Below are 12001 nucleotides of genomic sequence, written 5' to 3'. Positions count from 1 at the left end.
ACAAGACCGATCTACTGATGGCTAAAGGTGTCACAGTGAGAGCAGTAGCGGGTAGTACTAAGCAGGATGATGAGTTAATATCAGATGGTAGTGGATAACTGAGTATATTTTACAAATCTTATTACTATTTACACAATTTTTATGACTAATACATAATGATAGGTTTTTCTTGGTGTGCTGTGTGGTGGTCGCCGACGAAGCTCTTTTCTGTTAAGTAGTGAATTATGTCACTATGTTGCACTTGTTGCCTGATGATGAGGCCATTTCTTGTGACAGTTTAAAGTATGTTACGATGTTGCGTTTTGTTGTTAAAAATATGATATTCAAAGTTGAACATTTGTACAAGCAGAAACCATTGAGTGTAGGTACATATTATGCCTATTTTATTTGTCATTGGATTAATTTTGTAGTTTTTATTTCCATTTGATGAAAGACATCGTTATAGAAAAAAATGTTAAGAGAAAGATTTTCTTTGTTCCCCCGTTTTTGTGTTTGAGCCCCGTTTATTCATAAGAGCAATTCCTTTCGTTCGAGTGTTTCGTTCAAGGGCGAGTAGAGTCAGTGCAAAAGGCTCATTGTTTATCGCGTGCGGTAGCGGCGCGGCGGGCGTGGCATCGGCGGCGGCGGCGGCGGCGCGCTGTCGGCACTGTCGTCGCGATAACGCCAATTAAGCGCCGTGCGATAACACTAGTCGTTATTGCACCCGCACCCACACGAAGGCAGGTACTTGTCATGTCGGATATTTTATATGTTTAGGCTCTGCATGTTTTAACTTTAGCTTCATATTGAATAAAAATTGTTTCGCACATTTTTTGTACACGTACCTCCAGAGTGGAGATGCACTGAAATATGACGCGTTGAATATGCTAGCAAACTTTATGACCATTGACGAAATATTTTGGTTTTAGAACTGACATTTATTTGACGACATGTTCATTTTCAAATGCTTCTTAGTGCATAGGACAACAAATTATTGAATTTATTAAATCACGAAGTACCGTTCATTCACAAACCAGATTCCCTGAAAAGAATGTGTGAACGACTTGTTCGTCCCGTCACTTGATATTATATTAAAAAAAGAGTAAGAAACTTCAAGGTCAAACTTTTTGTGAATATGTAGATTTCCTTTATTGAAAAATATCACACGTAAAAGTAAACTGAAAGGGCTAGCAAGACACTCGCATTAATTTTTTTTGTTTAAACCATTTGTTTTGCAATTGTTTAAATTTCGTGAATGGTATATTATTATTCCGAATATCTCCAGGGATCTTATTATAAGAGTCATTCGTGACTCTAATGGATATGACTGTTAAGAACAGCCAGTTTGTGGTTGTTCCTCGTTCATTTATTATATTTTTAATAAGGAACAAATACGCATACATGCAACCGTTGCATGTACATTATACCCGCGGTATTGAACCCATAAAATGCTATAGTTCGAAACATATTGTTATAATATTAACATCACAACAAAGTAAATAAAACTGATGTTAAACATAATATGTTTAATGGCATTTAATTTTTAACACATTGCATTATTGATATATGTGAAAATTATTGTTAATATGTGACAATATTTATCCGTCAGTCAGTAGCACTGAAATGAAACGTGACGTTCCAGCTACCAAAAATATGTATATACTAAAAAAAACACTTTCCGTAACAAATCCTAGAGCTTTGTCTAATAAAACTATTAGCGACACGTACACACGTAACACTGCGATTGTCTGCGACCACTTAGCGTCTGACGCGTGCCAACTATAGGTCTCGAAAGACCTATCTGTGCCCAGTCCGCCATTTTTGCTTTGAATGGTATGGTTGTGTCATGCTTTCGTGCAAATTCTCTAAAATCCTAGAAAAATGCCCTATTGTGCTGTTCTGGAATGCAAAAATGATAGCCCATAAATATATAACCAAAAATATTACCCGTGGTGGTATCTCATATCAACGGAAAGTCTTATTTTAATAAATTATCAATTTTCTGTTTATGGATTTCTTTTTGTTACAAGAAACGAAACTAAAGCTTTATACCTTTGCAATATGGTCGCTTCTTGTTTGGAGAACTAAATCAATAAGTCCAATTCGTCGTCGTTCAGCAATTAACCGCTAGATGGCAGTACATTGATTGAAATGGTAACATCGTGTCCGTGATAAAATTTGTTAAAAATTAAAAAACTGGTTTTTAGTGGTGTGAATGTTATCTCTTGATTTAACTAAAACCCTTAGACATTCAATGTATTATCTAGTAAACATTAATTATATACATAATTCAATTCAGATTCTCCAATTCAAATAAACTTACGGACTATAAATAACAATATTTGTTCTTTCCCTAGTGCAAATTCATAAGTATATAGTGAAAATAAAGTGTTTATTTAGTTGTGGAAAAGTTTAAGATTTCAAAGGAACAGTTGAGTCAAAGTCAAAGTCAAAGTCAAAGATTATTTATTCCATAGGTTAAATAAATTTACACTTGAAATCGTCACATTTAAGCTACTGCTCGTTCACTACGCTGATCTCCCTGAGAAGAACGAGCAAGAAACTCTAGGGATTGCCTTTTCAAATAAACTTAAATGCTGCAGAATACATTTTGAATCATATTTGTGTGGAATCTAGACTCACGCTGTCTTTTCATACATCTTTAGGTATCTAACACGTAATCTACAATTTTGTAATATGACTTTTCAATTAAAATACTTTTAATGTAAGTTTTAAACTTAGGGAATAGTAATCGTAATATGTGCTGCGGAAACTTATTGTAAAAACGTATACAGTTCCCCATAAAAGAATCATTTACCTAAGTTAAACGAAAATGTGGTACCACGAGTTTGGACTCTTGGCTATGGTTAATGGCTATCTTCTTTCTTAACGGAATTATGTATATTTTTACGGGCGTATAAAATATTTGAGTAAATGTACTGTGATGCCACGCCTCCTTAAACTTTTCTCTAAGAGAAATCCGAGAACCTAAACGGAACATAACGAATCGCTCGTTTTTGCAACACAAATATGGTTTGTATATCTGCCGCTTTACCCCACATGAGAATCCCGTAGGACATAATAATACTATGGAAGTAACTAAAGTAAACTAGTCTAGCAGTAGCAACATCGGTAAGCTCACGTATTCTGCGGACTGCGTATGCAGCGGAGCTTAATCTGCTGGCCAGGGAAGATATATGTGGAAACCATTGGTTTACTATCTAAGGTCACTCCCAAGAAGACTACTTTATTAACAAAGTCTAACCTTTCTCCGTTTATTTCTATGCTTGGACTAGTCGATTTTACTTTAGGTAATTCAAATTTAACATATTTTGTCTTCTTGGCATTAAGCAATAAATTGTTAGCATTAAACCAATAAAGTACCTTAGAGAGGGTACCATTAATATGGTAATGTCATATTAATGGTATGGTTAATGTCATGTCTGTCTGTTTTAAAAATCAAGGATGTGTCATCAGCAAACAACACTATTTCGCAATGGTCCTTAACAAAGAATGGCAGATCATTAATACAAATCAAAAATAAGAAAGGCCCAAGTATTGAGCCCTGCGGAACGCCCATTTTTACCGGAGAACCCAAAGAAGTCACACATTTATGTCTACTTTCTGAATTCTACCGTTCAGATATGACGAGATAAGTTTCGACGCCTTGCCATTTACACCGTAATGTTCCAGCTTCCTAATAAGAGTAATATGATCAACGCAATCAAATGCCTTTGAGAGATCACAGAAAACACCAATAGCGTTCTGGGACCTTTCCCAAGCATCAAAGATGTGTTTTAGTAACGCTAGCCCCGCATCACTAGTCGATCTACCACTAGTAAACCCGTATTGTTCACTATGAAAAATATGATTCCTACCGAAATAGGTCAATAATTGAGTCAGCATAACCTTTTCGAATATTTTACTTAAAGTTGGTAAAATTGAAATGGGCCTATAGTTGCTAGGATCAACTTTCCTACCGCTTTTGAATAAGGGCATAACCTTGCTGTATTTCATTAAATCGGGAAAAACACCTTCGTCAACGCATCTATTGAAAGCTACAGCTAACTGTGGGGAAATTAGATGAATAACTGAGTCTATAACTTTAGTTGAGATGCCCCAGAGATATTCAGTTTTTTTAACATGTATTGATTTAAAAGCTTTTATGATGTCTTGTGGATTAACATGACGGAAATTAAATAAACTGCCACAAACGTTAACATTTTCCTTAGGAGATCAATAGCAAGTGAAGGGGAGGAATTTAATGATTCTGTAGTGTTAACAGCAATTTCCGAAAAGAACGATTCAAAAGCTTGAGCTACTTTATCTTTATCTTAATACTTAGACCATGATGACGACGATCCTCTGAACATTATCACTCAAATACGATTTAAGACGGCCGAGGTCATAACACCCGAGCCCCGCCACACTTTCCTTTTTATCAAATATGTCTAATCGCCTCAACGTCAGCGTCGCGTCGGTTGTAAAGGTCCCAGTGTACTCACCAAGGGGATGTAGCACCACGCGCGTCTGGCGGTGGCGGCTGGCGAAGCGCGCACCCGCTGCACCACCGCTACCCCCTGTCACCGACGGCCTGTCAATCAAACAGGCGCTTTAGAATTGATTTGACTCCTATTATACGTAAGCATTTAGTCGGGTACAATGAATCGTCAGAAACCAATGCGGTGAGTCTGCAGAACGCGTCGGTGGCGAGCTCGCGCGGTAAGCGCAAAAGAAATCCGGCTTAACGCGGTGCGCGCGTAGTAGCGCCGCCAGCAGCTCTGCGCCGGCACGGCCGCTGCCGTTCGTAGGCCCGGCAGACACCTTCCGCGACGCGAGCGCCGCGGCGCCCTCATACGTCTGGTCGGGCAGCAGCATGTCGCGCGCATCGCGCCGCTCCACACCTCGCCAGAAAAAAACATTATCGCAAGTCTACATTGGTCCTTTACTAATTTTGTGAGTTCGTGTAATGTGTGGTGACTCTGTAATTATAATAATCGTTTAATATAATTATTGAGATTGTTTTGTGAAATAACTGCACTAGTTTTTTGTTATGATTATGAGAGAGACAAAGACCAAAGACAGAAAAATGATGCTGCATGGCTGTGGGTGGGTTCAAGTCCCACCGGTCCGATTCATAATCATATTATGAATAGAGAAGCCCATTTCCAGTGAATATGATCGAAATGAAAATTAAAATAAAAACATAATAAAAACAATCTATATAAAGGAAAAATACAGAATCCAAAACCATTCAAACCATTTGGTATTTTCGTATGTGCGTAAAATTGACACGTTTAATGTAAAGTGCGGACTCTGTGTAAGCTGTCTATTACTCTAATCGCTTACGTAAATTCCACATGATCAGTCTCAAAGATTTAAAGCAAGCACTTTACATGAAATTGTTCAATTCTTCTCTGAATTCTCAATTAAATTCGTCATTACGTCGGAAGCTTTGAAATATTCAAAAGAAAAATTAACAACTCCGAAACAAGTACATACTTTACGACTTTATAAGTGTCGAAATACAATTAAGTTAATTTTAATTTGGTTGATTTAGAAATTAAATCAAAAGTAAGAACCTACTGCTGACGGCGCGAGGAGATGACGCGAAACGATGGTCGGTCATTACTGACAGTGACTCGCGCCTCGCTGTTCCGTCGTTGGGACCCAAATTAAACATCAATGATTTGATTTCAATTATGCCGACGACACGGAACTCAACATCCTTAACTACCATCGATGTGTATTGTGATAATACCGTCTTGTATTAAAACAATTACGGGCAAAGACTGGAGGCATAGGTCTACTCTAATGACAAGTATGGAGCTGTTCTCGCATGAGGCGTCTTTTAATGTGGTGGAGTAGGTATTACTTATTTCGCTGTAATGGATGTCGGACGGAGAACGGGATTACACCCCCTTGGACCCCTTCATACTAAAATGTGGACGTGCAAGTTACTAGACTAGCATCGAGACTGCGGGGACTTGTATGACAAGAAAATGATACCAGGCGACACTCAGCGCGCACCTCATTAAATCTGGGCAGCAAGGATCCAACAGTGTCAGTCACGGAACAAATCGGAGGAGGTCCATATTCAACAATGGACTTGCTTTAGAAGGCACATTTTTTTTTCTAATATCAAGTGACGAAACGAACAAGTCGTGCGCCTGATGGTAATTTAAGCTATACGCCTGTCCATAACAGTTGCAGAGCCACTCAGAGCTTTAAGTCGCAAAGATCTGAGGGACATTGAGACATAAGTTGCCAAGTCCCATGTGCCTGTGATTTCCCCAGCATCGGCTCTTACCCTTCAAAACCGGAACACAGTAATGCTGACATAACTGTTTGGCGGGAGAAATGGGCAAGATGGCAGTACTTCCCTGGACGAACTCTTTCACAAGGAACTCTACTGCTATTAATTGTTATTACTAACTAGTAATAACATGCGAATGTAAGTATAATACTTGCTAGTATACAAAATGGTACAGTGAATAAATACTAGAGCTAAATAAAGGTATGTTATAAAGTTAAAGTCAGTGTTAACCAGGGTTGAAGCTGTCTGTGTCTGCTGGGGTCGAGAAGTTCGTGACGACGCGACTGCTCGAAACGTTGTGCTAAGGAAACAATCACAGACCCTAGTGAGCTTACTCCGCATCGCATATCATGTCGGAATCAGTCGCGGAGGTTTGCGCGGTACACGGAGAGGTGCGGGCGGGCGGGGCGGAATGCTGCGCGCGAGGTTTTTGCGCGCCCAAACGTCTTCGCTTCGATAGGCCGCCATTTAACTGACTCGTTGGTGCCTAAAAACTTGACGCGCAACCTCTGCGCTGCAAACGTTTTATCACTCAATTCTGCAAAACGATAAAGTCGATACGAGTTCGCAATGTGTCATTCCTTGTATACCAGAAAGCGCTGGAAACAAACTGGCAAAGGTGGGCAGCAGTGGCGGCAGCAACGGACGCTAGCGTTTCTGCGTGGCTGCGCCCGGATATGGATTATCCATAAGCGGCCCAGACGGCCTGTGGCGGCCGAGCCACCGCTACCTATATATTTCTATACGCATATGACTATATTATTTTTTCTCTAGATTACACGAGCTACTCTCTCCGAATCCTATTTTTATATTCGTGAACATAGAAACTATATTTGTCGTGATATTCACCACCGCAAACCCATCTGGCGAGACTGCCGATGCCATCTCTCGCCATCAAGCCACAGAGAAACCAGCAATAAGCTAAACGAAGTTTCGATAACAGCTAACGTCATTTTGTCGTATATGTAGTAACTTGAGTGATGTGTAACTAAAAATGGAAAACATAGGAACTTAATGTGTGACTGTTCACCTCCCGCGGCACCTAAATGGGAGTTAGCGCGCTATGTAAGACATCGACCGGCCGCGGCGGCCCACTGCCGACTGTCCACTGCTCCATATTTTTTGCGTACAGCCGTCGATCCGTGTCACTGTCACTTGTCACTGCGAAGAACCTGCTGCGCTGGCGGCAACACGCGTGTACTCAGTATTGACGCGCACATACTCAGTATATACAACTTATTTTCGTACCTATATATTGAAAAGTTCCTGTGCACACTGTCCGAAATGTACGCGATAGAAAACCGACAAGCAGGCCACTTTTTAGCGGTATTCGAGAATTTGTCAACAAGAAAGTCGTTGCTAATAAGTCTCGCTTTGCTTTCCCCTCCACCGCTCTAAGGCAGCCAACTGGCATCGGGCAGAGCCGATGCAAATGCGGCAGTGGGACTCCACACACAATCGAACTTGTACTTTATAGAGATTTTAAAAATCTTTCAGTATGAACGACTGCCTGGCATGATGTTATGCCTAGTTTTTTGACACCAGTTTTTGCCAGGCTCCAAGGCGTTTGCAAGTCTCCAGGATGTAGAGACCAAAGATGAAGATTGGGTGACAGGTCCAAACCAAGTAGCTCGAGGTGGTCACTTACCGATACCGGAAAGTCGGAGTACAGTGACACGCCTGTGTTTTAGCTTCATTAATCCTGACCTTGTTCGCGTCTCCGGAATAGGAAGCCGCTTTCGGGCTTTGGTTCCAGCGTAAGGCCATCTCCTCTCGTTTACGACGGCTTTCAACGCTATTGGCATGGGCGTCCGGCACTATTTTATTATTTTCTACCACTGTGCCGTCGTCTGCATGCCCAAAAGGTACCGGATAGCTTGACACTGTAGATTACAATAATAATAATCGTTTATTGTCTGAACACATTAATAAATAATATAGATTATTGAAGTTCCTTAGTAAAATAGCCAATTGCGTAATTATTCATTAGTTATCTCGTTGTTTTACTTGCGGCCTCTGCATTAAGCTGAGGTTTATGTCGCAGAGACAGTATTTGAATGTAACTTTCAATTAAATGTAATTTTAAGACAGGTCGTACACTCAGAGTACACTTGACAGAAAGAGCATTGTTAGTAAATAGAGTATTACCCAAGAGAGACCTGGCCCTTCTGGTTTCACAAAAGCAAGCGCAGCCAAAAACGCGTCATTAGTTCGCTTGCCACTACGGCGCGGCGGGCGCGGCGACTGCTGCGGGGGAGAGTAATCTCTGCGACGCGGACTTTATTCGTTAGCAAATGTCAAAAAATCACCCACATGCTTTCCATTCTCCCGTTGTTTATCGTGCGCCGTTTAAAAAACAGTCCGACAAGATTTCACATTAAAAAGCTAACGCAGTAAAAATATCTGTTTTACTTATTATTTGTTACGAACAATATTTCGTAGAGTGGTGGGAACTGTGTGACAAGAAAAATGAAACTTCGTCTAACATCATAGAATGCGTCCGCGTCACGCTGCCGCATCTTTTATCTATTGTTTTCACATAAGCGACGACGCACACTTGCCATTCGCGTTAGTCTCGAATTTCCGAATTCATGGTACCTGTAGTACTTAGCTAAAAGTTACCTGTTATATCCCAAACAAATTATGCACAATACTAGAAAATTCCTTTTTTGAACAAATATGTTTTTTTTCGTTTATAGGAGGATAAACGCTATCGCTGGAATGAATTCTTTTTAAATGTGGTCGCCCCTTATGAGTTTCAGCGTATTTGAATCAAACGGCCGGATGGCACTGCCCGGGCTGCGAGAAACCTAAATTAAGGGGCGGCACACGCCACGAGTGCACTGTTATGTTGTGGTACCTACATAACCCTGAACACAACTGACGTCGGCTTCGGTCGGTCATGCCGTCGGGTCGAGTCAAATTACTTAATGAATATAATGTGGTGACTTATTCGCATGCGCGGCCGCGAGTGCGTTCCCACGCCAGCGAATGCTCGCAGGCGCGACGGAGCTCCTCATTATCACTCAACGATTTGCGTGCACTTTGCCTGCGCCAGGACCTGGCAGCAACAAAACAAAAACACCTTCACCCTCGACCGCGCTCGGGTTATCGAGTAATTTAAGCTCGTTGCACTCGCGAACGCTTTATTTTTGATATCCATCGGTCTTACTACTCGTCCCGAACTACTCGTATAATGTATGTACATGCTTAATTGTAGGTGAGTAAGAACGTACAAGAAACATTTCATCTTTAACACCACCGAAATATTTAGTTGTTTGAATGAATACTCGGACAAGGGAATTATAAGTACATATACATATATACCTATGTATTTATTAGTGCCTAATGTTGAACAGAAAGAGGATAATTCCCTTACCGCAGGTCAACCTGTTAGCTTATTATGCCCTCACGCCGCCATCGCCAGCTGTTTCAATAATAATATTGTTCATTATTATTTGCCGAATACGAAAATTTCAAGTTGTTGCTAACTTTCGTTGCTTAGCTACACTAGGTACCTATTGTGTTTAAAGTTAAAAAGATAGTGCCCTGGAGTACTTTAGCCGGCCATTGTACTAATGACGACATAATGTACTTTAATTGGAATACTTTTTCATTCATAAACAAGTAATCAACATCTTAATAAAGTGTGTCATGATTAGTATTTTTGTTATACCGGTAAGAAAGGTAAATAAATTCTCTTTCATTATTATTACTTACTTTGATCCTAGACGTATTTGAGCCGGACAGGGCAGGTCTTCGGTGCGGTTGGCAACAGCAGATTAAGTTACACCTCAGCATACCCATCTACTTATCTATCTGGTAGATCTCTCCGACAGAGTCACCAGTGACTATCCGAGCACCTCGAGAATTTGACATATTTTTAGTTACAGAAATAGGCCAGAATTGCTTCCCGACGATATGGAACCTAGACGTAGCGTGATAAAATAACATTGTGTCATTTACCTATAATAAAGCATATTACATTTATATACATTTTTGCGCGCCAGTCCGATAACATTGTGAAGCGATTCTTAAGTAATTATGACGTTACGTGTACAGAAATGCTCGTGATTCATGGAAACTTACAGGGAGAGAGCGTCTCGGCGGTGCATCAGCCGCCGCGATTCGTAAACAACACGACGAGTGACGGGACGAGGCAGCCACGAGCCCGCGAAGCGGCCAGCGCGAGCGGACGTGCGCGCGCGCCCGCCGGTGGGCGCACTGTGCGGCCGCGACCGCGCCGCCGACAGCCGCCCTCGTCGCCGACCCTCCTCTGGTTCAAGCTCAAGGCGCTTCGGTGGATGGGGCTAGCTAAACAGCCCTCATGGCATTCCAGCGAGGGAAAGACGACGTACGAAAGGATAAGAACTATATGCGACAAAGGCAGGCTTCACCACCACGTGAACGTCGAGGCCACTCGGCTCCTTGACCACACAGATACAAGACGTTTAAAACGGACAAAACCATTTGAACAAGTGTAGTGTTAGTGTATGATTAAACTAAAAAGAACACGCGATAAAAGTGTCTTCGCCTTAATAGATAATAAGAAAATTGCCAGGGGGTTAATTCTTATATGGGTATAATTTGTTTATTTATTAGTTAGTAGTGAAATGTAAATTACTTATTAGTCTTGTATTTGACTAGATTGTAATGCATTTATAACGTACTTTACTAGTGTTTATAAATAAAACAAAAAAATGCGACAAAAGTAATAGTTTAGTTACATGATGCACACGTTACTGATGATACGGCGTCAATGGCTGTGCCGATTAGTTCATAAATTCAAATTCAAAATAATGTTTATTTCATACATAGGTAAGCAATAATTACACTTGAAATCGGCACAATGGTTCAACTCTACCGCTCATTCGTAAGGCAGATTCGCCTGAGAAGAATGAGCAAGAAACTCTAGGGGTTGCTCTTTGTAAACAACATTTGTACACATTCAACATTTACAATATTTTTTTTTTATTTGATACGTCAGAGATCGAGACTACCTCCATGAGCTAAACGGGTTACTACCACGGATTTTTGTCATCCAAGTACGCAGAAGTTGTATAACAACCTTTAGTATAAAATTTTGTTTCACTGTAGTTTTAAACCTCGTGAAAGGCAAATTTTGTATATCAACCGGAATCTTGTTACAGAAGCGTATACATTGCCCCTTAAATGATTTTTGACTTTGTGAAGACAACTATCAAGAAAAGCTAGTTTATTATAATTATTATTACCGTGCAAGAAGACGTCGGTTCGAATCCGACCGGATCCAAGGAATTTTCTACTAATAATTATAACAAACTAGTGGAGTAATTTCACAAAAAATAATTGAATATCAATTCAATAAAAATTTTATTAAGCTAGTTTATTTTTATTCCTCGTATTAATGTTATGTCTGTCACTAGTTTTCATAAAAAAATTACTATTCCTTTTAACATAAATTACATTTTCATAAATGTACTGTGAGGCTAGTGTAAGAATGTTAATTTCCTTAAACTTATCTCTCAAAGATACTTTGGGGCCCAGATTGTAAATTGCCCTAACTGCACGTTTCTGTAGGACAAAGATTTTATTGATATCGGTGTTACCTCAAAGCAAAATGCCGTATGTCATTAGACTGTGAAAGTAGCTGAAGTAAACCAATCTAGCGGTTTCGACGTCTGAAAGTTTCCTTATTTTTTTAATCGCGTACACTGCAGAGCCGAG

The 12001-nt window shown here is 40.3% G+C and overlaps 1 protein-coding gene across 1 annotated transcript in view; it reads right to left on the bottom strand.

The window, feature by feature from the left end:
• The window catches only part of LOC113234007, a 26992-nt gene extending 21273 nt beyond the window's left edge, over window positions 1-5719 (bottom strand). Inside the window, 3 exon segments of the mRNA XM_026469235.1 lie at window positions 4485-4573; window positions 4658-4883; window positions 5566-5719. Coding sequence (XP_026325020.1) covers window positions 4485-4573; window positions 4658-4883; window positions 5566-5719 — 469 coding nt within the window.
• Window positions 5720-12001: the final 6282 nt, after the last annotated feature.

This window comes from Hyposmocoma kahamanoa, unplaced genomic scaffold (genome assembly GCF_003589595.1).
Source record: "Hyposmocoma kahamanoa isolate Upper Pololo Valley unplaced genomic scaffold, ASM358959v1 81, whole genome shotgun sequence".
NCBI classification, from domain to species: domain Eukaryota; kingdom Metazoa; phylum Arthropoda; class Insecta; order Lepidoptera; family Cosmopterigidae; genus Hyposmocoma; species Hyposmocoma kahamanoa.
This window is presented reverse-complemented; position numbering and strand designations above follow the sequence as displayed.